Consider the following 24,366-nt stretch of genomic DNA (forward strand, 5'->3'; position numbering starts at 1 on the left):
CAAGGACAGGTTTATCTGTGGTAGGGAGATAACAGGGCCCTTAAAGGATTGGAACAAGTAGCTGAGAAGCAATGTGACTTTAGTATGACCTCAGTGTAGAGTCTGAATGCCCCTTCAGGAACCTCAGAGAAGCGTGCTAATAAGGACAACTGAGGTGAGTAACACAGTTCATGGATAGATCATCTTACAAATATTGAGACAGAAGCTACAGCTTTGGTCATGTTTTAAGTGATGTGAGTCCCTCCAGGCACCAAACATAGAGGTAGTCACTAAACATAGAAAGCCAAGTGTGTTGTTATGTTATTAATACTGTAGTTCAGATATTGTTATTTAGATGAACTTCATACTTATGAGTTTTTACCTTATAAAATACAGCTTGCCGGGCGTGGTGGCGCACGCCTTTAATCCCAGCACTCGGGAGGCAGAGGCAGGCGGATTTCTGAGTTCGAGGCCAGCCTGGTCTACAGAGTGAGTTCCAGGACAGCCAAGGCTACACAGAGAAACCCTGTCTCGAAAAAAAAAAAAAAAAAAAAAAAAAAAAAACAAAAAAAAATAAAATACAGCTTAAAACCTCTATATTATGTTAGATATTTCTCACTATATTAGAATTGATGTTCATATATTTATGATTTTACATAAAGAATTTTAAGACTTTGGAGACATTTATTTGCCTAGAATTTCAAAGGCTTTAGAAATGTTTTTAAAGAAATTTAGGGGGCTGGAGAGATGGCTCAGAGGTTAAGAGCACTGACTGCTCTTCCAGAGGTCCTGAGTTCAATTCCCAGCAACCACATGGTGGTTCAAAGCCATCTGTAATGGGATCTGATGCCCTCTTCTGAAGAAGAGGTGTGTCTGAAGAAATTTACTCATACACATAAAATAAACAAATAATTCTTTAAAAAAAAAAAAAGAAATGTATGGCCGGGCGTGTTGGTGCATGCCTTTAATCCCAGCACTTGGGAGGCAGAGGCAGGCGGATTTCTGAGTTCAAGGCCAGCCTGGTCTACAGAGTGAGTTCCAAGACAGCCAAGGCTATAACAAGGCAAGCAAAGGACACAAAGAAAGTGGGTGCTTGACGTTCAGAAGTGGTGAGTGCCAGGCAGATCAGCCTGAATCATGTCTGTGAGTAATGCACAAGGCACAGGCATGTGAAGAAAGTAACAGGAAGCTATGTTCCACTGTGAACTTCCAGAGCAAGTAATTCATAGTGGCAGTTAAACCATCCCACAGACACTGCAAGACTGTGAGGGTGATATGACAGAGGGTCTACCTGCCCCCAACATCTGCTTCTCCCTTCTAAAAGAATGGCACCTGTGAATTTTAGCCAGGTACACGGTTGCCTAATAGGTATTTCCTGATCTTCCTTGGAGATAGGTCTGGATATATCACCATGCTGTGGCTCACGTAGAAGCGACATGTGAAACTTCCAGGCTCTGTCTTTAAAGGGAGACAAAGTAGGCTATGCTTTCTCTAGTCTGCAATGCGGGTATCAACCATGTTGGGTCATGAGGACAAGTGCAGTATGCTAGGGATGCTAGAACGAGATGGAAAGTTGACCCTATGATATCTCTATGACTTTTCTTAGCGCTATGATACAAATATCTGACAAGAGCAACAGAGGAAGCAAGGGTTTCTTTTGGCTCGCAGTTTGAGGGTCCCTCAGGGAAGGGAATCCATGGTGACAGGATCATGAGACAGCAGGTCACATTGCATCTGCAGTCAGGAAGCAGGGTGGCAGGGGGTTGGGGATGCCAGAGCTCACCTCACTTGTTTCTTTATTGACGTGCAGGACCTCAGCCCACATCGAGGGTAGATCTACTTATCTCAACCCAATAGAGACAATCTCAGAGACATGGCCAGAGGCTTGTTTCTTATGTGAGTCTAGATCCCATAAACAGTCAACATTACTACACTTCTACTCTATAGCATTTGTCTTAGTGTTCTATTGCTGTGAAGAGACACCATAACCAACGCTTATCAAAAAAGCCAAAAAAAACCCAAAAACATTTACCTGGGGGCTTGCTTACAGCTTTGTTTGGTCCATTATCATCTTAGTAGAAAGCATGCAGGCACAGTAGCTCAGAACAATATCCTGTTCGATAGGCACTGAGAGACTCTGGGCTTTGTATGGGCTTTTGAACCCTCAAGGCCCACCCCCAGTGACACTCTTCTTCCAACAAGGTCACACAATCTAATCTTTCAAATTGAGCCACTCCCCAGTGACCGACTCTATGGGCCTATGATGTTATTCTCATTCAAACCGGCATACCATCTTTGCCTACTTATACTTGTCACTCGTGGTTGGTTTGTTCTTTTGGGTGTTTGTTTTCTGAGACAGGTTTCTCTATGTAGCCTTGGCTGTGGTGGAACTCACTTTGTAGACCAGGCTGGCCTTGAACTCACATAAATCAGCATGTCTCTACTTCCCAAGTACTGGGACTAAAGGTATGGACCATTGCACCTAGTACTCCTTTATTTTTCCCAGTCATTATTTTGGTTCTAGTTGTAGTAGCCAACCAATATTCTAAGACACAAGGAGTGTCTCAAGCAAGTAACTACAGAGAACATGACCAAGTGACAATATCCAGTGCCATTGATATGTGGAGAAATCAGAACCCTTACATAATGTCCTTGTGACATGCATTATGCGATGATTAGTTTTGGGTTGGGGTGTGTGTGTGTGTGTGTGTGTACTTGACCCTCCATCATATTGACCTTTGGCAAGTCACTGATTGATGTGTGAGGGCACACCCAGCCCACTGTGGGTGGTGTTACTCCCAAGCAGGAGGTCCTGGGTTGTATAAGGGTAGGTGAGCATGTCATGGGAAGCAAGCCAGTATACAGCATTCCTCCACAATCTCTGCTTCAAATTCCTGCCTCCAGGTTTCTGCCTTGAGCTCATGCCCTAAATTGCCTCAATGATGGGTATAAACTATCAGCCAAGTAAGCCTATTCCTCTCCCCGAGTTGTGTTGGTCTTTGAGTTTCATCCCAGCAGTAGAGAACCAAAGAAGGACAGCAACAGCACTCAAATCCATGGGTGCTGAATGCTAGCAGTCCAAGGATTGCAAGAGCTGGGCATCCACCCACACAAACCTAGATTCATCCATGTTATTAAAATGACAGTAATGGAAATGAACGCTACTTTATTTTTAAAAAGGGACTCAAGAATGAGGTCATTGAGCATTTTCAATATAAATACTTAAGTATATTTTGGATATAAATACCATGTATTTTATGATAAGTGTCAGGTAAATAGAAAAGGACCAGAAATAATTACAAGATGCCTCACAGCAGGTCCATTTTAAAATCAACTGTGGTCCTTTGAGAAAATCACTTCAACCTTTTTTATTAGAGACTTCTGTTGACCTTCTATTACTAAGCTATCAGTTGTCTGTGCCCTTGTAGTGTAGATAGTGTTTGTATTTTTATTTTATTTTACATGTTTAAAGTATTTTGCCTACCTGTTTACCACATGCATACAGTGCCCCTGGAGGCCAGGAGAAGGGCATCAGATCCCCTAGAGCTAGGATTACATTCAACTGTAAGCTGCCATGTGGGTGCTGGAAATTTAATTCGGGTCCTTTGGAGGAACAGCCAGTGCTGTTACCCACTGAGCCTTCTCTCCAGTCCATGTTGTGTTTATTTTTATCATTGGATTATAGGAGAGCTTCTGCAGGTCACATAGGGCTGACAGAAGGGGAAAGCCGAGGGACTATATATGTCTCTTGGAAATTGTTTGTTTTTGAGACAGGGACTTGCCATATTGCTCTGTCTGGTCTTGACCTTGGAAGGATCTTCTTACCCAGCCTTCTGATGCTGAGATTACAAACATGTACCTCTATGCCTAGATTCCAGGAATGTTCTTGAAGACCCAGAGCAGACCTAGAATAGCAGTACCAAAAATGCAAACCACTTCTGTGGGCTTGAGCTCCTTAGAGCTGAGGCCAATACACTGAGCATTCAGGCCACTGCCAGGAGCCAGGCAGGTGAGAAGGAACGCTGGGTGCACACTGGCCGGGACTCTAGGAACACCACTGGGCAGGAGCAGGGTCTAGAGTACCATAGCCCTTGCTGAAGGCTGGCATTACCCCAACCTCTCACCCCCTAAACCTTCTTAGCTGGAAGTATATTTTAACTTTTCCCGCTTAAAATAGCACACATTTAGTGGGTACATTAAGGAACTTCAGTGTCATAACTGCTAGCTACCTCTCCCTTGAATGTTTGTATAATACACTCTTTCCTTTTTAAAAATATGATTTTCAGAGACTGCAGACAGAGTGGAATTGTGACAAAGGTGTTTCAGGTGGACTATGAACCACCGAAGATGGTCTCTTCTGAAGACAATGTTGAAGATGCTCTCAAGGGGTTCTCAAAGCAGGCAAGTAATGAAGCCAAAGAGTTCTCAGGTTGTCACTATATTTTTCATCCTTTCTTGCTCAACCTTTCCTTCCATTACAACACTTCTACTCACAGTCAGATCCTTATGATTAAGGTCAGCATTAGCCATTGTGAAGAATCTTTACTCATTCCCAGACTTGGTTAAGCCTTCTTCTAAGACCAGAATTCTGACTCAGCACTGTCACTGCCTGTGTTCAAGTATCTGCAGTGACTATCGACGAAGGAGACCATTAGGCTGCCACCCAAGAATCAGTTTAGTTTCTGTGTTCACTCACCTTTTGTGCTTTGTTTGTGAACTCTGCATAAACTCCAGATAAACAAGCTGTTTTGCATCTTCTCTGTCCCTGCATCATGCCTTCTCTGGGGGTAAAGTGATCTGAGCATGTGAGTTTTTGGTTTCTTGTCAACCTTTTCCATTTGCAAGCGTCAAGATAACAGTAAGCAGGCCTACCATACTTTATAACATAGTATAGGGGCAGGCAAGGGAGGGCAGTAAGTATATATTTGGAGAATGAAGTAGTCAGGCTAGTAGACCTTTGCAGTGTGTATTGACTTCTATTAAAGTCTTCACCCCACAAAAGCTGCACATCTGCACTTCTTTGGAGAATTAATCTGGTATACCTAAGAAGGATGTTTGAAACATCAGTCCTGAGTTGCTGGCACCAGTGATCCAGGAAGTAGGGTCAGAGAGTGGGCAACCAAACAAGAGGTCTTAGCCATGGGGTACTTGTTGAAAGTGGCAGAGAAGGTATGTGAGGTGTTACTTAAGCCCAGTGGTAGCCCTGAGAGCAGAGCACATGGTATGGGACAGAGTAGTGGATAACATAGATGAGGCAGACCCACCGTATTAGTCAGGTTCTCTAGAGTCCCAGGACTTACAGGTAGTCTCTATATACTAGAGAAATTTGTTGATAACTTACAGTCTGCAGTCCAATTCCCAACAATGGTCAACAGCAGCTGTGAATGGAAGTCCAAGGATCTAGCAGTTGCTCAGTCCCACAAGGCAAGCAGGCGAAGGAGAGAAAGAGTGTAACTCTTCCTTCTTCCAATGTCCTTATGTAGGTCTCCAGCAGAAGGTGTAGCCCAGATTAAAGGTGTGTGCCACCACACCTTTAATCCCAGATGACCTTGAACTCAGAGGTCTCCCTGTCTTAATCTTCTGGAATTTATAGCCATTATGCCTCAAGATCTCCATGCCAAGATCCAGATCAGAACTTGTATCTCCCAGCCTCCAGATTAGGATCACTGGTGAGCCTCCAATTCTGGATTGTACTTCATTCCAGATATAGTCAGGTTGACAACCAGAAAAAGCCACTACACCTATAGTATGATTATCACAGTGACAATCAGTGGGCCGTGGGAGACTCAGATCTGAATCAGATAGAAGGGACAGAGTCCACAATAGAAAGACCAGGGGGAAGAGTGTCTGGAGCGCTGTCTGGGCATGTGGCGAGCATAGACTTGTCTTTCTGGTCTGACCCCACCCTGTTTGTTCCCTCTGACTCTTTTTTCCTCCCCTCTGATATTACTTTCTCTGCTAATAGCGCTATGCCTGCACTCTAACCTGTCTCCTGTCTTGACTACTTGACCTGGTGAGGCCTACCAGCCAGATGCTGGCTCACCGAGTAATCCAGACAGAAAGCTGTGAGTTTCCAAAGGAAACAGACATGGCTTTATAAAAACTGCTATAATCCCTTTCAAGTAAGAAGTGTTCCCCAGGACGTGGTCTCTGCCATGAGTTCTGATTTTCATACGCTAGATATATATAAAATCAAGTAAATGTAATCTCTTCATTCCTAGGAATTAAAAAATGGGTTTGTCGGACCAAAACTAAGGAAGAAGTATAAGAATGCTGAAAATAAATCAACTTGGAACGTTAACCTTAGACGGCTTGCAGGTATGGTGAGGCAGAAGGAAGCCGACTAAGCAGACTTCCTGCTTGCTCTCTGCATGCTCTCTGTTCCTTGTGTTGGAATAAGAAAACCAGGAAGGCACACTACAATTTGATTTTCTATTTTTTCTAGCTAACAGATCAAAACAATGAGAGATAAGCAAGCAGACTGATAAATTTGATTTATTAAATAATTATATTGAAGGAACCATGGGATACCTTAGCAAAGAAAGAAAGAATCACTGGGTTTTGGGAATAGGTACTATTTGGGTAAAATCTAAACAAAAGCAGGGTTTTAATAGAGTTGAACTAAACTGAGCTGCACAGGAAGGGTCGGCATCGGACATGAATTCAGGTTTGGTTACTTTGGAAACGACAAAGGTGCATGTGGATAGAATGTGTCAGGACATGGCTGAAACATGAGCCCACTTTTTTCTGTCTTGCTAGACCAGCAAAATAGATTATCAGGTAAGGTAAAAGCATTTGCCATGCAAACCTGCTGGCCTGATAGAATCCTGGGAACCCATGTGTAATGAGACAACTGACTCTCAAAGGTTGTCCTCTGTGGCATGCATGCACCCTACACACAAATAATGGCAACACTAGTATTGGGGGGGGGTTGTTTCTTTCTTTTATAAAAAAAAAAAAAAGAAAGAAAGAAAGAAAGAAAGAAAGAAAGAAAGAGAAAGAAAGAAAGAAAGAAAGAAAGAAAGAAAGAAAGAAAGAAAGAAAGAAAGAAAGGAAAGGAGAAGAGGAAAAGAAAAGAAAAGAAAAGAAAAGAAAAGAAAAGAAAAGAAAAGAAAAGAAAAGAAAAGAAAAGAAAAGAGAGGGAAAAAACCAACAACAAAGTGGCTTGTGTCTTCTAAGAAAAGTAAATGTCTTACATGAATTCAGACAGCAAAAGGTTCTGGAGTCCTCAGTAAATAAGCAATAGCCATGCAAAGAAGAGGCTGCCACAGGTTTCTTCCTCTTTCTTTCTTTCTTTCTTTCTTTCTTTCTTTCTTTCTTTCTTTCTTTCTTTCTTTCTTGATGAAATAATGTTGCCTGCTAACTTTGCAGTTGGTGTGGTCTGTTTTCTTAGCTTGATATGGAATTTGCAGAATGCACCAAGAAAGGTTATTTTCTTAGACTGGGTCAATTATTTTTCTCAGTTTTATGTCACTGACTCGGGGAGGGTGACGTTACAGTGTTTGCTGCTAGGGAAAGAACGTGGTGTGGGCCTTTACTGGAAGTTTCTAGCTATGAGGACATATTCGTACGGTTTTGTATGGTAATGATATCGCACAACAATATTCTCAATATAATTATAGACCTCAAGGTAGGCGAAAGAGCAGACCCTAAAACTCTGAAAGATCTTCGCTTCGCAGAGAGTCCACTGGAAATCCCAGCCTACCATGAGGGAGCGAGTGCTCGACTGCCTACTCACCAGGCCCAGGTAACATCAGTGGAAACTCCTTAGGGTCGCCAGAATGCCTCAGACATCTTAATGCTTCCCAGTATGCTCTCAGACAGCATCCTTCCAAGTTTAGTCATGTTGCAAGCAGTGTCCCAGCTCTGGAAATACTGTGTCCAAAGGGAAAAGCCTCCCTGTTCATAGAGCTGTCCTTTGATAGGGACTTAAGGCAAAATAATAATAATAATCAAGTGACTAGCCACCCAATTCTTTTTTGAGACAGGGTCTCTCTGTGTAGCCCTGGCCATCCTGGAACTCAGTCTGTATACCAGGCTGGCCACGAACTCAGAGGTTCACTAGCCTCTCTGCCTTTGAGTACCAGGATTAAAGGCATGATCCTCCACTGCCTGGCTACACATAAAAAGCTTTAATCAGTGATGGAATGCGTAAGACAAACCGGGTGGTGGGGCAGCACAGTGGTTCGCAAAGATGGTCCCTTACACCTGCATGATCAGACTCACATAGAAGTTCATTCGAAGTCTATGTTCTCAGCCCTCACACAAGCCTTAAAACACAGACTCTAGGCATGGGTTCTGTCTCTGCATTTTAAATATCCATCTTTCTGGCCTAACGTTGATTTCAGGGTCAGGCAGCAAAGTAGAGGATACATAATCCGTGACAGCTACCTTTAGCGGGAGGTTACCAAGTCTGAGGGTTCTGACTAGGTAGGCCAGGGCTAGCCAGTGGTCATTTTCATCCACAGCCAGCCAGTGACAAGGACTTCCAGTTCACTATTGCCACCTGATGAATTTGCATGAAAACCAGAAACCTGCATCTTCATGTCTATTAACCTAGCTTAAAATCTGAGACTCAGTCCAGAACCCGAGTCAGTGTGGGAGGAAATATATATGTATATAGGCCAAATGAAATGTAGTGTCTTACAATATTAGACTGATAGACCACCAGTTTATGACTTCTGGTTAATGCCATGTTTGATGTAATACAAAAACATTAAGCAAAGAACAATAACAGCTGTCCTGGCTGGTTTTGTGTGTCAACTTGACACAGACTGGAGTTAGCACAAAGAAAGGAGCTTCAGTTGGGGAAGTGCCTCCATGAGATCCAGCTGTGGGGGCATTTTCTCAGTTGGTGATCAGGGCGGGGGAGGGCCCATTGTGGGTGGTGCCATCTCTGGGCTGGTAGTCTTGGGTTCTATAAGAAAGCAAGCTGAGCAAGCCAAGGGAAACAAATCAGTAAGAAACATCCCTCCATGGCCTCTGCATCAGCTCCTGCTTTCTGACCTGCTTGAGTTCCAGTCCTAATCCCTTTGGTGATGAACAGCAATTTGGAAGTATAAGATGAATAAACCCTTTCCTCCCCAACTTGCTTCTTGGTCATGATTGTGCAGAAATAGAAACCCTGACTAAGACAACAACAGCCAACACCCACAACAATAACAAAATCACTCTAAATGCTCCCCATTCAGAAGAAAGTCTGAAATCCCAAGCTTTAGTGCCCACAATATTGATGTGAACTCAAGTCACATGGCTTTGAGCTTCAGCAGCTGCTCAAGAATGAGTACTGTCACCCCTCGTGTGCTGTATTGACAGCAGCCTTCCTCTGGGATGTGTCCCAGATCCATGCCTGAATCCAGTCACAGGAATATGAGACAAAACCAGATTCCATGGTCATGCCATACCCTATGATTGCTATGAGGAAACTGTCATATTCTTTTTGTTTTGTTCTTAGAATCTCACAATATAGTCCTGGCAGGTCTGAAACTATGCAGGCTGGCCTCAAGTTTGTGGCGATCCTCTTGCATATGCCTTTTTTCTTTTTAAATTTAAACATAACCACCTCACAGCCCCTTCCCCTTCCTCCTTCCATCCCATGTCATGTAACATCCCCTCTCCCCAGTCTCCAAACCATGGCCTAGTTCTCAATTGTTTTATGTATGGAGGTATCACAGGTGATAGATTCTGCCTCTCGAATGCTGGGATTGCAGGCATGAACCACTGATACCTGGCTGACCTATTGCTCCTTAAAAACGTTCAAGGCAAGGAAGATGAAGAAGCTGAGCAGTGGTGGCACATGCCTGTGTCCTAGCACTCGGGAGGCAGAGGCAGGAAGATATCTCAGAGTCCAAGGCCAGGCTTGTCTACAAATCAAGTTCTAAGATAAGCAGAGCTACACAGAGAAACCCTGTCTCAAACAAAAACAAAAAACAACAAGAAAGATAGGAAGGAAAAAGGGGAGGAAGAAAGGAGGGAGGGAGGGAAGGAAGAAGGAAGGAAGAAAGGAAGGAAGGGGAAGAGAGATGGAAGGAAGACTGAGGAAGCACTTCACATTACAGGCGACAAAGTGGACATAACAACTAGATGCAAACCATGATATTCGATCAGAGCCCAGACCAGGAAAACAATGCCAGGACACCATTGGCACAACCAGCAGAGTCTGAGTGTGAATCGGTGAATGAGAAAACAGCATCACCCATAACTGCTGACTTCGGTGTGTGTACAGTTGTTCTTGGGAAATGCACACTCAGCTACTTAGGGCAAAGGGAAATCCTGCTTACAGCTTATTTTCATGTGACTCAAAGAGAATAACGGTATATGCAGAAAATGTTGACAAACAATTGCTTAACCTAGGGAACAGGAGTTATTTTTGCTCTTTTGATAACTTTTTTTGAAAGATTGATTTATCCAAATAAGATGCTATGTGATCAGTGTGGTGGTTTACGTCTTTAATCATTGGTTTTGGAGGCTGAGACAGGAGGAAAACATGGCCAACATAGCAAGACCCTATCTCAAAATATTACAAAGATACAATGAAATGGGCATGGAATAGCACAACTCATAGTGTTACTGTGAATGTCGAGGAGGTAGTGGCTGCCATATGCCAGTGCATTTTACCATCAGTAGTAGTGTGGCTAGCTTCTCCCCTTCATCTTTCTTTTTTGGGCATCCTTTCTGTCCCATCCTGTAGTCCACATCTGGCCATATGCATCCCAGGATGAGCCATGCATTGCCCTGCCATGGTACCTGTGTGTTTCCCTCCTGTGGATTCCTTTTGTTTTCTGTGTGTACACACTTTCCGCTGATTTCCCATGCCCATCTAGATTGTTACCACTTCCAAGAATCCCTTCTCCCAGGGAATCTGCAAGTGTGACTGTTCTCTCTTCTAGATTCCCATGGAACACAGCAGAAGTCTGTTATCTTGCTAGGTTCATAGATTTCACTTATTTTGTACAGATATGATGTGCTTTAGGGACAGGGACCATGTGATATTTTGTTTTTTGACCTTCTCTCTGCACCAAACAAAAAAAATTTCAAATAACCTACTTGTATAAGTGAGTCTTTTGAGTTTTCTAGAGATAGTAACCTTAAGGCAAATGGGTTCCAACTTAATCTTCCAGTTGTAAAATATGAGATGTCTAATAGTAAATTCAGATACCTTCTTTTTTAAACTCTTATTATAAATAAAATATACATATTTACATTTTATTATAAATAAAATATACATATTTAGAAAGCAATTAAAATTATTATGTTGATTTCAGAGTGATAAGTACAAAGACTTTTCCCTACGATAGTTTTAAAACATGAATGTTGGCAAATGAATTTTGAATGGACTTTTCCTGTCCTACAGCCTTTACCATGTTATATGGACTGTGCATTTGTCTCTACCTCTGCCTTTCTTCTTCCTTTTAGTCTCCTGGCTTTGCACACATAACTGGCCAGAAGAGTCTGACGAGCACCGAGATCATGAGGATCCAGAGGGAGACAGACTTCCTCAAGTATGTATCTCCTTCTCTGCTCTGTCACAGAGCCCTCAAAGTTACACATAGCCTATGAGATAAAAATGAAAGAGAACACTGTCTTCGCTCATCCCTAGTTTCAATAATTAAATCTGTTAAGACAGGGACTTGCCATGTGGACCTGGTCTGGCACTTGCTATGCAGTCGAGGTTGGCCTCAAACTTAAAACAATCCTCCTGCCTCAGACTCCTGAGTGTTGGTATTTACCATGCCTAGAAATTTTTTAGAGTTTTAAGAATACATAATTGGGAAAAAGAAGCCAGGACTAGAGAGATGGCTTAGTGGTTAAGAGCACTAGCTTCTCTTCCAAAGAACCTGAGTTTAAGCTGGGTGGTGGTGGTGCACGCCTTTAATCCCAGAACTTGGGAGGCAGAGGCAGGCGGATTTCTGAGTTCGAGGCCAGCCTGGTCTACAAAGTGAATGCCAGGACAGCCAGGGCTATACAGAGAAACCCTGTCTTGAAAAAACAAAAAAACAAAAACAAAAACAAACCCAGGGTTTAATCCCCAGCCCCCACATGGTGGCTCACAACTATCAATAACTCCACTCCCAGGAGATGCAACACCCTCTTCTAGCCTCTGTAGGCATGGGCCTGTATTACAGGCAAAACATTCATACACGAAAAATAAAAATTTAAAGTACAGAGAATTTGAAAAGAAAAACAAGGCTGACACGCACGGAAATGTCTTATCTGTGAAGAGTGTGATTGACATATGTATGTGAAACGAACACTACGGGCACAGGAATGAGCATGTTTATCCCAGCATTGTCCCCTCCAGCCTGCCCCATCTGGTCAGCTGTTGATCTAGTTCTTGCCACTCTAGCTTGGATTACATCGATTCCATACGCACTGTAATACAGCAGCATGCACTCTTCCCCACTCTCCAGGCTTGATTGATGCAGCAGAATTGGTTTTTGTGAGTCTTACATGTAGCTGACATCAAATATCTACTTCTTTTACTGAGGAGCACTTTGCACATTGCACCTTCTATTGAATGGACACACTACAGTTCTCTTATCCGTTCAATTGTGAGGGCACAGGCTCCTCCCAGTATTTGGCTAGCAAGTCACACTGAAAAACTAAAGTGGGCATTTATCTACACGTTACTATGTGTACATCAGCTCCCATGTCATCTATGGTAGATATCTGTAAGGAGAATGACAGGGTCAGATCCAGTTGTTTCCAAAGGAGAGATACTGCATCTATTCACCTCAGCAGTGAAAAGGAATTCCTGTTTTTACATTTTTACCAACACTTCGTACTTGTGAACATTCTAGTGATATTCTAGTGGTATATCATTCTGATTCTAATTTATACTTCCCTCATAGTTAATAATAGGAATCTTTTACACACACATAAACAAACACTCACACACACCTATACACAAACACACACATTTTCAAGAAGTTCCCCTTTGATGGTGTGTGTGTGTGTGTGTGCACCCGCGCATATGCATGCTTGTGTACTTTAATTAGGTTTGCTTGCATACTCATGGGCTACTGCTTCATGGGTACATCACTGATAAAACTGTCCTCCCAGCAAGCCTTTTACTAGTAGTCCTTGAGGGGTCAGGAGGTAATGCACCCATTGGATATATATGAATGTTAGTGTAGGCCTTTGTGGATTAATGCAAACCTGTTTTATTGTAGGTGTGCCCACTGTCTGGCTTCCCGTCCATCTGATCCATTTGCTCGCTTCTGTCACGAATGTGGAGCTCCTGTCCCACCCATATTTGGCTATCGTCTTCCACCCCCAGAAGGGGCTCAGGTAAGCTGCAGAAGGTTTAGAAACATTTCTTTCTGGTTTATGTGACCTATATAGGTAGCCGTGACAATGGCCCATCACATGAGCCACACACAGAAACACTCACTGAAAGAATTTTAAACACATTGATGTCTTCCTACCTAGTCCTTCTTAAGAATAGAAAAACACACTTGCAACAGGATTTCCTTAGTGTGGCCTGGGAGAAGACAGACTGAGAAACAGACTAAAATCTCACAGTTTTATGGGACAAGGTTGGCCCGAAACTGTTTTCAAGTACCTCGAGCTAGTAAGGCTTCGCTGAGAGAGGTTTGTGTGAACTGGACAGAATATAAAGCCTAAGGCGGTCTTCAGGGTTGCCTGAGCTTTGCCTCATATTGAGCCTACTTTCACCTGCAATGCAAGCAGAGATGTGTGGATGCCTGGGCACACTGAGAATGTATGGCGGCACTGCAGTTGGATTACCTGTTAAAATCTGGGCCTCTGGCAGGGAGAACAGCCCATTCAGTGAGGTGCCGCTTGACTTGCAAGCACAAGGACCTGAGTTCAGTCCTCCACAACTGCTCGCTGGCCAGCCCTGGGGCTACAGACCTAGCAATGAGAAACCCCCGTCACAAAGGAACTGGACAGCATTCCTGATGATGACACCTGAAGTTATCGTCTGACCTCCACACAGACAAACCTGTACATATGTGTGCACCTGCACATACATGAACACACACGCATTTTAATATTTTTGAGAACCTCATATATGAGCATTACACCTATGTCTCTCCCAACCCTCTCTATCCCCAACACACACACACATTCTTTTTTCAGAAGTTAAAATAGAAATAATAAAAGCAAAAGAATCTACTCACAATGTAATAAAACCAACAGTAACAAACAGGATTCCTTGGGCACTTCACCTGGCCATTGATTACCATGAAGCACTGGTCCTCTCTATTGGCCACTGACATAGACATCTTAACAATGTTTCAAACAAGGCAGACTCCTGCAATAGCAGCCACAGCAGCACTGCTGTTCTCAGCCCGCCCTGAGCTGAAGGAGCCCCTGCCCAGAGAGGGAGCAGGGGAGCGGCCTGGAGGAACCTGTGCTCTTGTGCAGACTGGCATTTCCTGGGAAGCTTTGGTCTTTGCTCTCCTTTGGCTTATGGTTCACATTTTAGAGTAAACAGGTTTTTACACTTCAGGGAGATAAAATCATAGGAAAGGAAATTATTTCAACTGCTTCCAAAAGCAAATCCAGCCTTAGGAACTAAGTCCTGCCAGCCTTCCCCTCCCAAGGCAAACCCGAAACCCGACCTTTTCCTTTGAGCAGATGGGCCTGTGTGCAGAATGTGGCAGTATGGTTCCCATGAACACCCCCATCTGTGTGGTGTGCGAAGCTCCTCTTGCTCCACAGCTTCGGCCACAGGCCAGCCTCTACTTAAAGGTAAGGAAGTGTGATTCTCTGGAAACGTGAATGAGATACGCAGAAAGTAATGTCTGAGTAATTATGTGTCTGTCTTCAGCTGGTGGAATGGACTAATGATAGTAAACTAATGTCTTGTAGACACACCCAATCTGATTCTTAGAAAGGCATACTGGCCCAAATATATAACTGCCAATAGGATCTGTAAGGGAGAAAGAAGCCTATGCATATTCCCCCAAACAAACTGAGGATAAATTGCAATACAGCTAATTTAGAAAATGCTTTAGCTAAATATTCAGACTTCCAAACTGTGGCTAATTTTGACTGACTTAGAATTGTTCACCGAAAGTGGCTTTGTGTTTTTGTTTGCTCCATCTGCTTCCTGTCTGTAGAAACGGAGTGGTTAGAACTACTCACATCCTGGCATCTCCATTGCGCGTTAGGATTCACCACCTTTGTGCGGTGGCTTCTTGGAACTCTTCATAGGAACCCGCCCTTGCTACACATGGCCTGTCCTTTAGCTTTCTGAAACGTGGACGCAAGCTTTCACGATTCTTCATCATTGCATCTTTTATGGCTGCAAAACCAGTCCTTGAGAGTGAGGACACTAACTAACTCTGCGGCCATCTCCAGATAAACTGGCCTGCTGCCAACTCGTTGAGTCTGAGCTCCTTGGCCGCTGAACCTGCAGAACACTGCCTAAGCAGTGGTGCCGTTGTTTCCAATCAATTTGCATTTTCCAAACTGCAACCTTCCATGAGTGGGGTCTTGCCCTGTAGGCATCTTCCAATATCCCAGGGCAAACTGTAAAGTGTGAGGATTTCCCTTTAGTCGTACTAATCTTATTAGCAATCACAGCTTCCCACCCCTCTCCCCTCATTTCTAGCTCCATCTAGTTCTATCATCTCTATTTCTACATTGAATCTTCTATTGTGAATTAACTTGGGAAGCTGCATTAGTATTTTCTTTTGACAGTCACGTCTTCAAATTCTATGTAAGTCAATACCTACAGAACAAACCTACATTCCTAGTTAGCATAAAGTCTTGGGACCCAAAAGACGTATAAGTCCAGACTGAGCTTCGGCTGGTCTCGGGTCTTTCTCTTTCCACTGTAGGCTAATGAAGTACAGAGCCTGTTGACTGTTGGCTTTCCCGTACCAGAGATGGGAACATAATCACTGTAAAATTTCAAATTGTCTTCCTCAAACCAAGTGCATACTGTTTTCCATTTGTTTGCTTGCTTGCAGTCCTGTCTCTTTTAAAACTGTGTTCAGTTGTCTGGCATAGTGCCAGACAATGATAATGTTTTCAATAATCCCCAGACCAATGTAGTATTCCTGACTGGGTGCAGTAATACCAGTAGTTCACCACCAGGACTGTGGGGCATCTCCACCCTGCCGTTGCTCATTCTCTTTGTAATTCCCTGTTGTCAAGGAGAGGGTAATCTGTCGCACCTGTGGCACTGGGAATCCTGCTCATCTGAGATACTGTGTCACCTGTGAGGGGCCCCTGCCTCCAACACAAGAGGTAGGTGGACTGCAGTGTGAATGTCCTATCTGTGGTAGCCTCTAAGTTTTGTTTGCTGAAATAAGCTTTGACAGGCAGGTACACTAAGGAAGAAAGCTGCAGTCGGTGATTAATCACTCAGCAGGCTTTTCCCTGAGGGAACAAAACTGAATTGTCTAGGACCATCGAGAAGGGTGAAAACAAGTGCACACACACACTCACGTGCACACACACACTCACGTGCACACACACACACAATACCTTGGTAGATGAAGCAAGGCTCCGACAAGCTCCAGCAACTTTATTTTTTCTGCCATAGCTTATATATTCCAGAAAAATGTTTAAGACAATATAAAAATTACAGTGTGGTTTCATCCTATTTTTCTTCAAGTGAATGATTACAAAGAGTATAGGTTAAAAAAGCCCAGCATGTCCCCAATACCCTTTCATGACTAAATGTTTTACATATTACAGGTGAAAAAACCCCAAATTATTCCCAAGGCCCCACGTACATTTATGTTTAAGTAACTTGTCATAGGTTAACAAAGTGTAAGCAGGCAGGGTATCTTCTCAGGCAGTTCTCTCCCTGGCAGGCTGTAATTTGCAGTTACGAAGAAAAGATCAGTCATCTTATTATTTATCTTAAAGAATACACTCATCAAAATCTTAAGAAAATCACAAATCTAAGCTTTTAAATAAAAACCAGACTCTTGTACTTTAAATCCTCCAGGTGCACATAACCCATTAGCACCGTTTTATTAAGTCCTATCAGGAAGGAGAGGGGAAAGACGGGTACCCCTAACTAACCGTCGCCTTGCTCACCAGCCCAGCTTTAGGAAGAACGTCACAGGAGCTAGTGCTAGTCAGGCTGCCATTGCTCTTCTGCCCTGACCTCAAAACTCCCACACTCAACTATCAAGAGTGTGCCTCTCCGAACTTTAAATTATTCCCCAAGATTTTCTATATCGAAGCCACTAACAAAAACATGTTAACTTCACCAACAATCTACAGCTCTGCCTTCTTCTTAAGGGTGGTTGTTGAATCATTAATCTGCAGCAGCAGCAATACTTGGAAAAGATCAGTGTCTGTTATTGTAAATGCCAACGACACTTCCCAGTGAGGGGCTGGACACCCCCTTAGAATTTTCCCACAGGCATAGATTGGGAGGGATGAGATGACTGGGAGGGCAACAAGCAGAGCAGAACGCCATAAGAGCATGAAGTCCTCAGGACACATGGTCATCAGGGCTCTGCCTCCCAAGGCTCACCCATCTCGGCTATGCTAACCAGTGGGCCGAATTCCGAGAGTTCTAAAGCTGCTCTGTCTTCCTTCTGCATGGCCCCAACAGTTGATGTTAGTGGAGAAGTAAGACATACAGAGAGAGGAGAAAGACCATTATGAAACACAAAATCAGGCTGCAAGACGGCCCAGCAGATGAAAGTGCTTGCCATAGAGGCTTGGCAACTGAGTTCCATGGACTGGAGACTAGGGGAGAACTGACTTCCAAAATTACCCCCTGACCTCCACTGCAAGCATATTACTCTGTGGTAATTCTGATACCTGAACATGGGATAGCTTTCCATTTATTTCTGTCTCCTATTTCATTTTTTATACCAGTAGAGGTGTTATCATACATTTAACCCTATAATATCACTCCTTTCCAACACCTCATACATGCTGCCTTATGACAGCATCTTATACTGTCCATAGGGTCTGTGGTTAGATGCTTCTCTTACCTTGATAGAATGGGTGCCCTGTCCCATCCTCCCATAAGGATGTGTGACCTTTGTCGTCTTTTTAAAGTCTTCACATTTTACATCCTGGTTTTCATTTTGCTTTTTATTATTTTCTTCTCTTTGCTTTGATTTTAATTTGATCCTCTTTTTTAAATTTCTTTTTACTTATTTGTTTGCTTGTTTAATTTATTTTATTTTATTTTTTTAGACAGGGTCTCATTATGTAACTCTGGCTGGCCTGGAACTCACTATATTGTTGAGGCTCACAAAGATCTGCCCCTCAGCTTCCTGATTAAGTGGGATCAAAGGTGTATGTCACCATGCCTGGCCTTTTTTTCCCTTCACATTTTCTATTTAGGATGTGTGCACATACATGCACTGCTGGGCTTTCTGTTTGTTTACTTTTGTTTTTGTTTTTGTTTTTTTTTCTATTTCTTCTAGTAAGTTTTGAAGAAGAGTCAGTAAATAATTAGCTATAAGCATAAAAAATGACAAGTTTAAAGCAGTGATAAAAGAAATAGAAGAAAATCTGAGCATGGTAACAAGCCAGCAGGAGGGTTGGGTGGGAGAAGCATGAATACCATGCCAGCCTTGGCTACACAGCAAGACTCTGTCTCAAAAAGTGAAAGAGAAAAAAAGAAAGAATAAAATTTAAGACAGGGATAAATGGAAGGTTAGCCCATGTTCAGGCATCAGAAGAATTAACATAGATAAAATGTCTGCAGTTTCCAAAGCCATCTACAGATTCAGGGAAATACTGTCAAATTTTCAATGACTTTATTTATTTGTTTATTTATTTATTTATTTATTTATTTACAAAATGGAGAAAATAATCCTGAAGTTCACATGGAATTAGAAAAGACTTGGAATGGTCAAAGCAGTCTTAAGCAAAAAGAACAAAGCTGAAGACGTCACACTTCCTGAAAAAAAAAAAAAAACCTTAAGCAGCACAGGTACATATAAGATACATATATAGGCCAGCGGAGCTAAATAGCAGTACAGCTATCCCAGGAATAAACCCACAGATATACCACCAATTGATTTTTAAAGTATTTACATATTTGTTTATTATTTACTTATTTTTTGTATTATTTACATATTACATGTATATGAGTGTTTTGTTATCATATATGTCTGTGCACCATGTGTTTGCCTGGTGTCCTCAGAGGCCAGAAGATGGTATTGGATGTCCTTGGACTGGAGTTACAGAAGGTTGGGAGCTGGAAATTGAACTGGGGTCCTCTGGAAAGCAACCCTCTTAACCACTGAGCCAGCTCCCCACCAATTGATTTTGGACAAAGGTTCTAAGAACATAAAATGAGGAAAGGACAATTTCTTTAATAAATTGTACTAAGAAAACCAGATCTCAGCCTGCAGAAGAATGAAACTGGACCCTTTTCTTGTATGTATAACAATTAAACATGAACTAAAGATTTGAAACCTACGACTTGAAACTACAAAGGTACTAGAAGAAACAAAGGAAACCTCAGGGCATTTCCTAGTGATGACTTTTTAGCTATGACCCTAAAATACAGTAGCAAAGGTGGAAATAGGCAAACAGGACTGCACAAAAGGAAGACAAGTCTGCACAGCAAAGGGGTCAGCAGCGTAAAGACTGAGCAGGGTGGAGAAGGACACTCAAACTGCACTGCACCCCAGTACTGACAGACTAAAGCAACTCCACCACAAAAGGTGGCCAAGATATGAACAGAGGACTCGAGTAGATACTCTAAAAAGTGTTACAAGTAGCCTGCCAGTAGGCACTTGAAAATGTTCAATACCCCTAACCATCAGCTAGAGGCCAGGGAGGTGGCTTAGCAGGCAAAAAACACCTGGTGTGCAAGTCTCACAACCCAAGTTTGTTGTTCCACCTGGAACCCAGGGTGGAAGGACAAAACCAGCTCCCAAAGTTGTCCTCTGACCTCCCTGTCCCCTCCATGTGTGTGTGCTTGCGCACACGTGTGCACACACACACACACACAAATAAAGTAACTTAAGATGAGATATTGTCTCACTCCAGTTATAATGGCTGTTATCAAAAAGACAAAATTAACAAATGCTGGTGAGTCTGTGGAAAAAGAAGAACTCTTATCCACTATTGATGAAAATGCAAATTAATATAAACATGTGGGAAAACTTCTGGAAATAACTCTAAAATTTAAAGATATATTATCATATGATCCAGGAGTATTACTACCACATATACACCCCCCCAAAAAAAATATCAGTATGTCAAAGAGATAGCTGCATGTCCTGATCACTGCAGTTCAGAGTAGCCACTATACAAAAGCAGCCTGACTTTATTAGCAGAGGAGCAGATAAAGCAAACATGGCGTGCATACCAAGTAGAATACAATTCAGCCTTTAAAAGGAAGGACCTCCTTTCACCCCTAACATGGAGACATTCTGTTCAGTGTGAAATAAGCCAGGCCCAGAGTCAAATACTGAATGATCTCATTTACATGCATGATGTGAAGACATCATTAAAAACAACCGCCAGAGACTGCTAGGTGATGGTGTAGGGAGAAGTTGGTGAAAGATCCACTAAGCTTCTGAAGATACAGTCAAGAGCGCTCTCGTACTTCATGATGAGCAGTTAATTCTCCCCTGTGTTACTATTGGTCATCGTCACTCACTGTATCTTTAAAACCTGTTATGTTCTAACCATCCAAAAAGGATAGTTAAGGAGGTGATGCATATGATCAGTGATAGAGATGACCACTGCACGCACATACACATGATCACATACACATATCACATGATCACATACACATATCACATGATCACATACACATATCACATGATCACATACACATATCACATGATCACATACACATATCACATGATCAGTGATAGAGGTGACCACTGCACGCACATACATCATGCCATGCACAAAACATACACAATTTTTTTTTTTTTTTAGATCTTATTGTTTATGTGTTTGGGTATTTGCGAGTGCATGTACAGCACATGCATGCAGTGCCTGCAGAGGCCAGACGAGGGTGATGGATTCCCTAGGTCTGGCATTACAGATTTGTTAGCTGCCTTGTGGGTGCTGGCTGAATCTAGGGCCCTGGAAGAGCACTCAGTGCTTTTTACCTCTGAGCTTTCCCTCCAGCCCACTATATAAAGTACTCTTATTAATTAAAATGTGTTAAATGCTCCCATGTGGGGAAACCCCTCCACGTGTTATTCCAATCCTAGTATTTACATCATGTATTTTGCCAGGCATATTAAAATGGTAATGAAAGAATGTCGTTAGCGCCGGGCGTGGTGGCACACGCCTTTAATCCCAGCACTTGGGAGGCAGAGGCAGGTGGATTTCTGAGTTCTAGGCCACCCTGGTCTACAAAGTGAGTTCCAGGACAGCCAGGACTATACAGAGAAACCCTGTCTTGAAAAAAAAAAAGAATGTCGTTTGGTAGGTCATCCATCCTACTGTAGTTACATATATCCTGCAACTATGCATTGCACACCTTGTAAGGATGGTATAACCTCTGCCTTAAACAGTTCAAGAAAAGGAGGGGCAAAAAGAGCGCTTGCATGCAGCTTTAATTATCAGGTCCCCCTCACCCCCTGCCTTTTGCTGTGCTCTTAGCCCCAGGCCAAAGGCTAAGACTGGAACTAAATTTGCATAACTCACCTCCCACATAGGTGTCCTTGTCCACTCCTCCTAGTCTTAGTGCATCCGGAGCAGATTTTATAGCTGTGCAGTCTTGCTCCATTGCTACCTAAGGGAAAATCTGTTAGGTTAAAAAAATTATTTCTGTCCCATGGCTGGATTTTCAAAACCAACTGTGGAAATGGGCTAATGAGACTGGTAAAACCAACCAGAACACCCACATGCTATTCCCAAATCAAATGCGTTGTAAATTGGGCGAATCTTGTATTTGTAGCTGTCTGGTAATGTGAGCTCAGATTTTTAGCATTCTATCATCATGAAATTGCACTGTCACTTTCCATAGCAGCTGAGAGAATGATAGTGAGGTTAAGAAGCCATAACAGGCCGGGCGTGGTGGCGCACGCCTTTAATCCCAGCACTCAGGAGGCAGAGGCAGGCGGATTTCTGAGTTCGAGGCCAGCCTGGTCTACAAAGTGAGTGCCAGGACAGCCAGGGCTACACAGAGAAACCCTGTCTCGAAAAAACAACAACAACAACAACAACAACAAAAAAAGAAGCCATAACAGTAGAAAATGAAGGTGCTCAGGGCATGAATGTTCTGACAGACTCAAGTAAATTTCTCATCAAAAGATTTAAGTTTTGGCTAGAGATAGCTCACTTGGCAAACTGTTTGCCTAGTATTCTTGAGGCTCTGAGTTTAAGTCCAAGCACTACACAAACTGTGTGAGCCGGCACACATTCCTAAGCATTAGGAGGTGGAGGCAGGACAGTCTGAAGTTTAAGGTTATTCTCAATCAGAAACCACCAGGGCACACATGAAACTCTGAGTGTGGGGGTCACACTTCTATAATCCCGGGCTTGGAAAGCTGGAGCAGGAGGATTGCAGGTTTGAGGCTATCCTAAATTAGAGGAGCAAGAGCTTGAAGACATAATGTAAGAGCATTTTCATCCCCTCCTCTTCCCCCTCTATTCTTTCCTTTGGTGTTCTGGACTTCTTATCAAAAGTAATACATGTTAAGTCAGTTATAGTAACTGCCAGTGATATGATTCTTCCATTTCTGGTTCTCATCTGTCAACAAAACAGTTTAGGAGAAATATAAACATTTTTTAAAATTAGATTTATTTTATTTTACTTTTCCATGTGCATGTCTGATGGCCATGGATGTCAGAAGAGATCACTGAATCCCCTGGAACTGGAGGTACAGATAATTGTGAGCCCCCATGTGGGTGCTGAGAATCAAACCCTGGTCTTCCACGAGGGCAACTAGTGCTCTTAACTGCTAAAACATGTCTCCAGGGCCCCAAAGTTGATGACTCATGAGGATTTAGGTGTTAGAATGAGCGTGTTTATAGAAATGCATGTTCAGTGTGATAGCTTCATATCTTTGTTTAGCAATATTGATAGGATAGGGTAAGATAATTTTTATTGCCTTAAAGCAACTTTAAAAGCCCACTTGGACTTGAATCTTTGTCTTAGTTAGGGTTTCCATTGCTGAGGAGAGACACATGACCAAGGCAACTATTATAAAGGGCAACATTTAATTGGGGCTGGCTTAACTGTTCAGAGGTTCAGTCCGTTATCATCATGGTGGGAAGCATGGCAATATGCAGACAGACATGGCGCTGTAGGAGCTAAGAGTTCTACATCTTGTTCCGAATGCAAACAAGAGAAGGAGGAGGGTCTCAAAGTCCACTCCCACAGTGACACACTTCCTCCAACAAGGCCACACCTCCTAACAGTGCCACTCCCTAGGTCAAGCATATTCAAACCTCCACAGTTCTGAACGAAAAATCTGACGGCTTTATGTTTAGAACCCAACACTGGCAAAATCTCCGTCAGCATTTAACTTAGTGGCTCAGCACTTAGGAGCGTTTACTGCTCCTGCAGACAACCGGGTTTTGGTGTCAAGACCCTCATGGTGGCTCATGACCATCCATCATTTCAGTTGCAGGGAATCCAATGCCCTCTTCTGATGGCCTCTGGCACAAGGCATGTACATGGTACACATACATACATATAGAAACATATAAGGGGCTGGAGAGATGGCTCAGCAGTTAATAGCCCTGACTGCTCTTCTAGAGGTCCTGAGTTCAATTCCCAGCAACCACATGGTGGCTCACAACCATCTGTAATGGAGTCTGATGCCCTCTTTTGGTGTGTCTGAAGACAGCTACAGTGTATTCATAAAATAAAATAAATCTTAAAAAAAAGAAAAATATTCTCACACACATAAAATAAAAATAAATCTTTTTCTTTTAAAAAAGAAAAAAATTAATATTAGGATAATTGAAATGTAAGATCTGAAGCAAAAGTTTCCAAAGAATTGTGCCTTTTGGATTATCCCAAAGAGCCTGTCTCTGATTGCACAGAAACTAAGTTAATGAACATAGAAATATTCCTTCCTCAGCTCCCTGTGTTTATGGCTGATATGGCCTCTCTCCTTCCTCAGTTCCCCATGTTATGGACTGATAGGAATCCTTTCTATAAAAAAAAAGTTCTGTTTAAGGATAACAATACCCCTGAGTTAAACAGGGTTCAGCTGGGCAGATACAGTGAACTAAATTGGCCATCATTGAAAGAAAATTATCCTTAGAAAGATTTTTTTGTTGTTGTTCATATATTTAAGGATATATTTATAAAGATATCCTTAATATGCTATATTGAGGATAATATATTTAATATTGCATATGGAATATGTGGCAGTATATGTATTCTGTTATTAATTGGATCAGTATTCATTGATTTGATAACCATTTGACACCTAGGTGCCAGGAAAAATGGCAATACGTAAGTGGGATGGAATATAGAATTAGAGTTCTTTCATG

At 42.6% G+C, this 24,366-nt stretch overlaps 1 protein-coding gene across 5 annotated transcripts in view; it reads left to right on the top strand.

Moving 5' to 3' along the window:
- The window catches only part of Dzank1 (double zinc ribbon and ankyrin repeat domains 1), a 57,890-nt gene that overhangs the window by 10,049 nt on the left and 23,475 nt on the right, over positions 1-24,366 (top strand). For all 5 annotated transcript variants that reach the window (XM_029474516.2, XM_021155837.3, XM_029474517.2 and 2 more), the window contains exons 4-10: positions 4,266-4,380; positions 6,201-6,297; positions 7,602-7,726; positions 11,395-11,480; positions 13,152-13,269; positions 14,584-14,697; positions 16,111-16,203. In XM_029474516.2, coding sequence (XP_029330376.1) covers positions 4,266-4,380; positions 6,201-6,297; positions 7,602-7,726; positions 11,395-11,480; positions 13,152-13,269; positions 14,584-14,697; positions 16,111-16,203 — 748 coding nt within the window. The remainder of the gene's footprint in view (positions 1-4,265; positions 4,381-6,200; positions 6,298-7,601; positions 7,727-11,394; positions 11,481-13,151; positions 13,270-14,583; positions 14,698-16,110; positions 16,204-24,366) is intronic.

The sequence above is a fragment of the Mus caroli genome, unplaced genomic scaffold, assembly GCF_978045245.1.
Source record: "Mus caroli unplaced genomic scaffold, Mus_caroli_1 scaffold_2, whole genome shotgun sequence".
Lineage (NCBI taxonomy): Eukaryota > Metazoa > Chordata > Mammalia > Rodentia > Muridae > Mus > Mus caroli.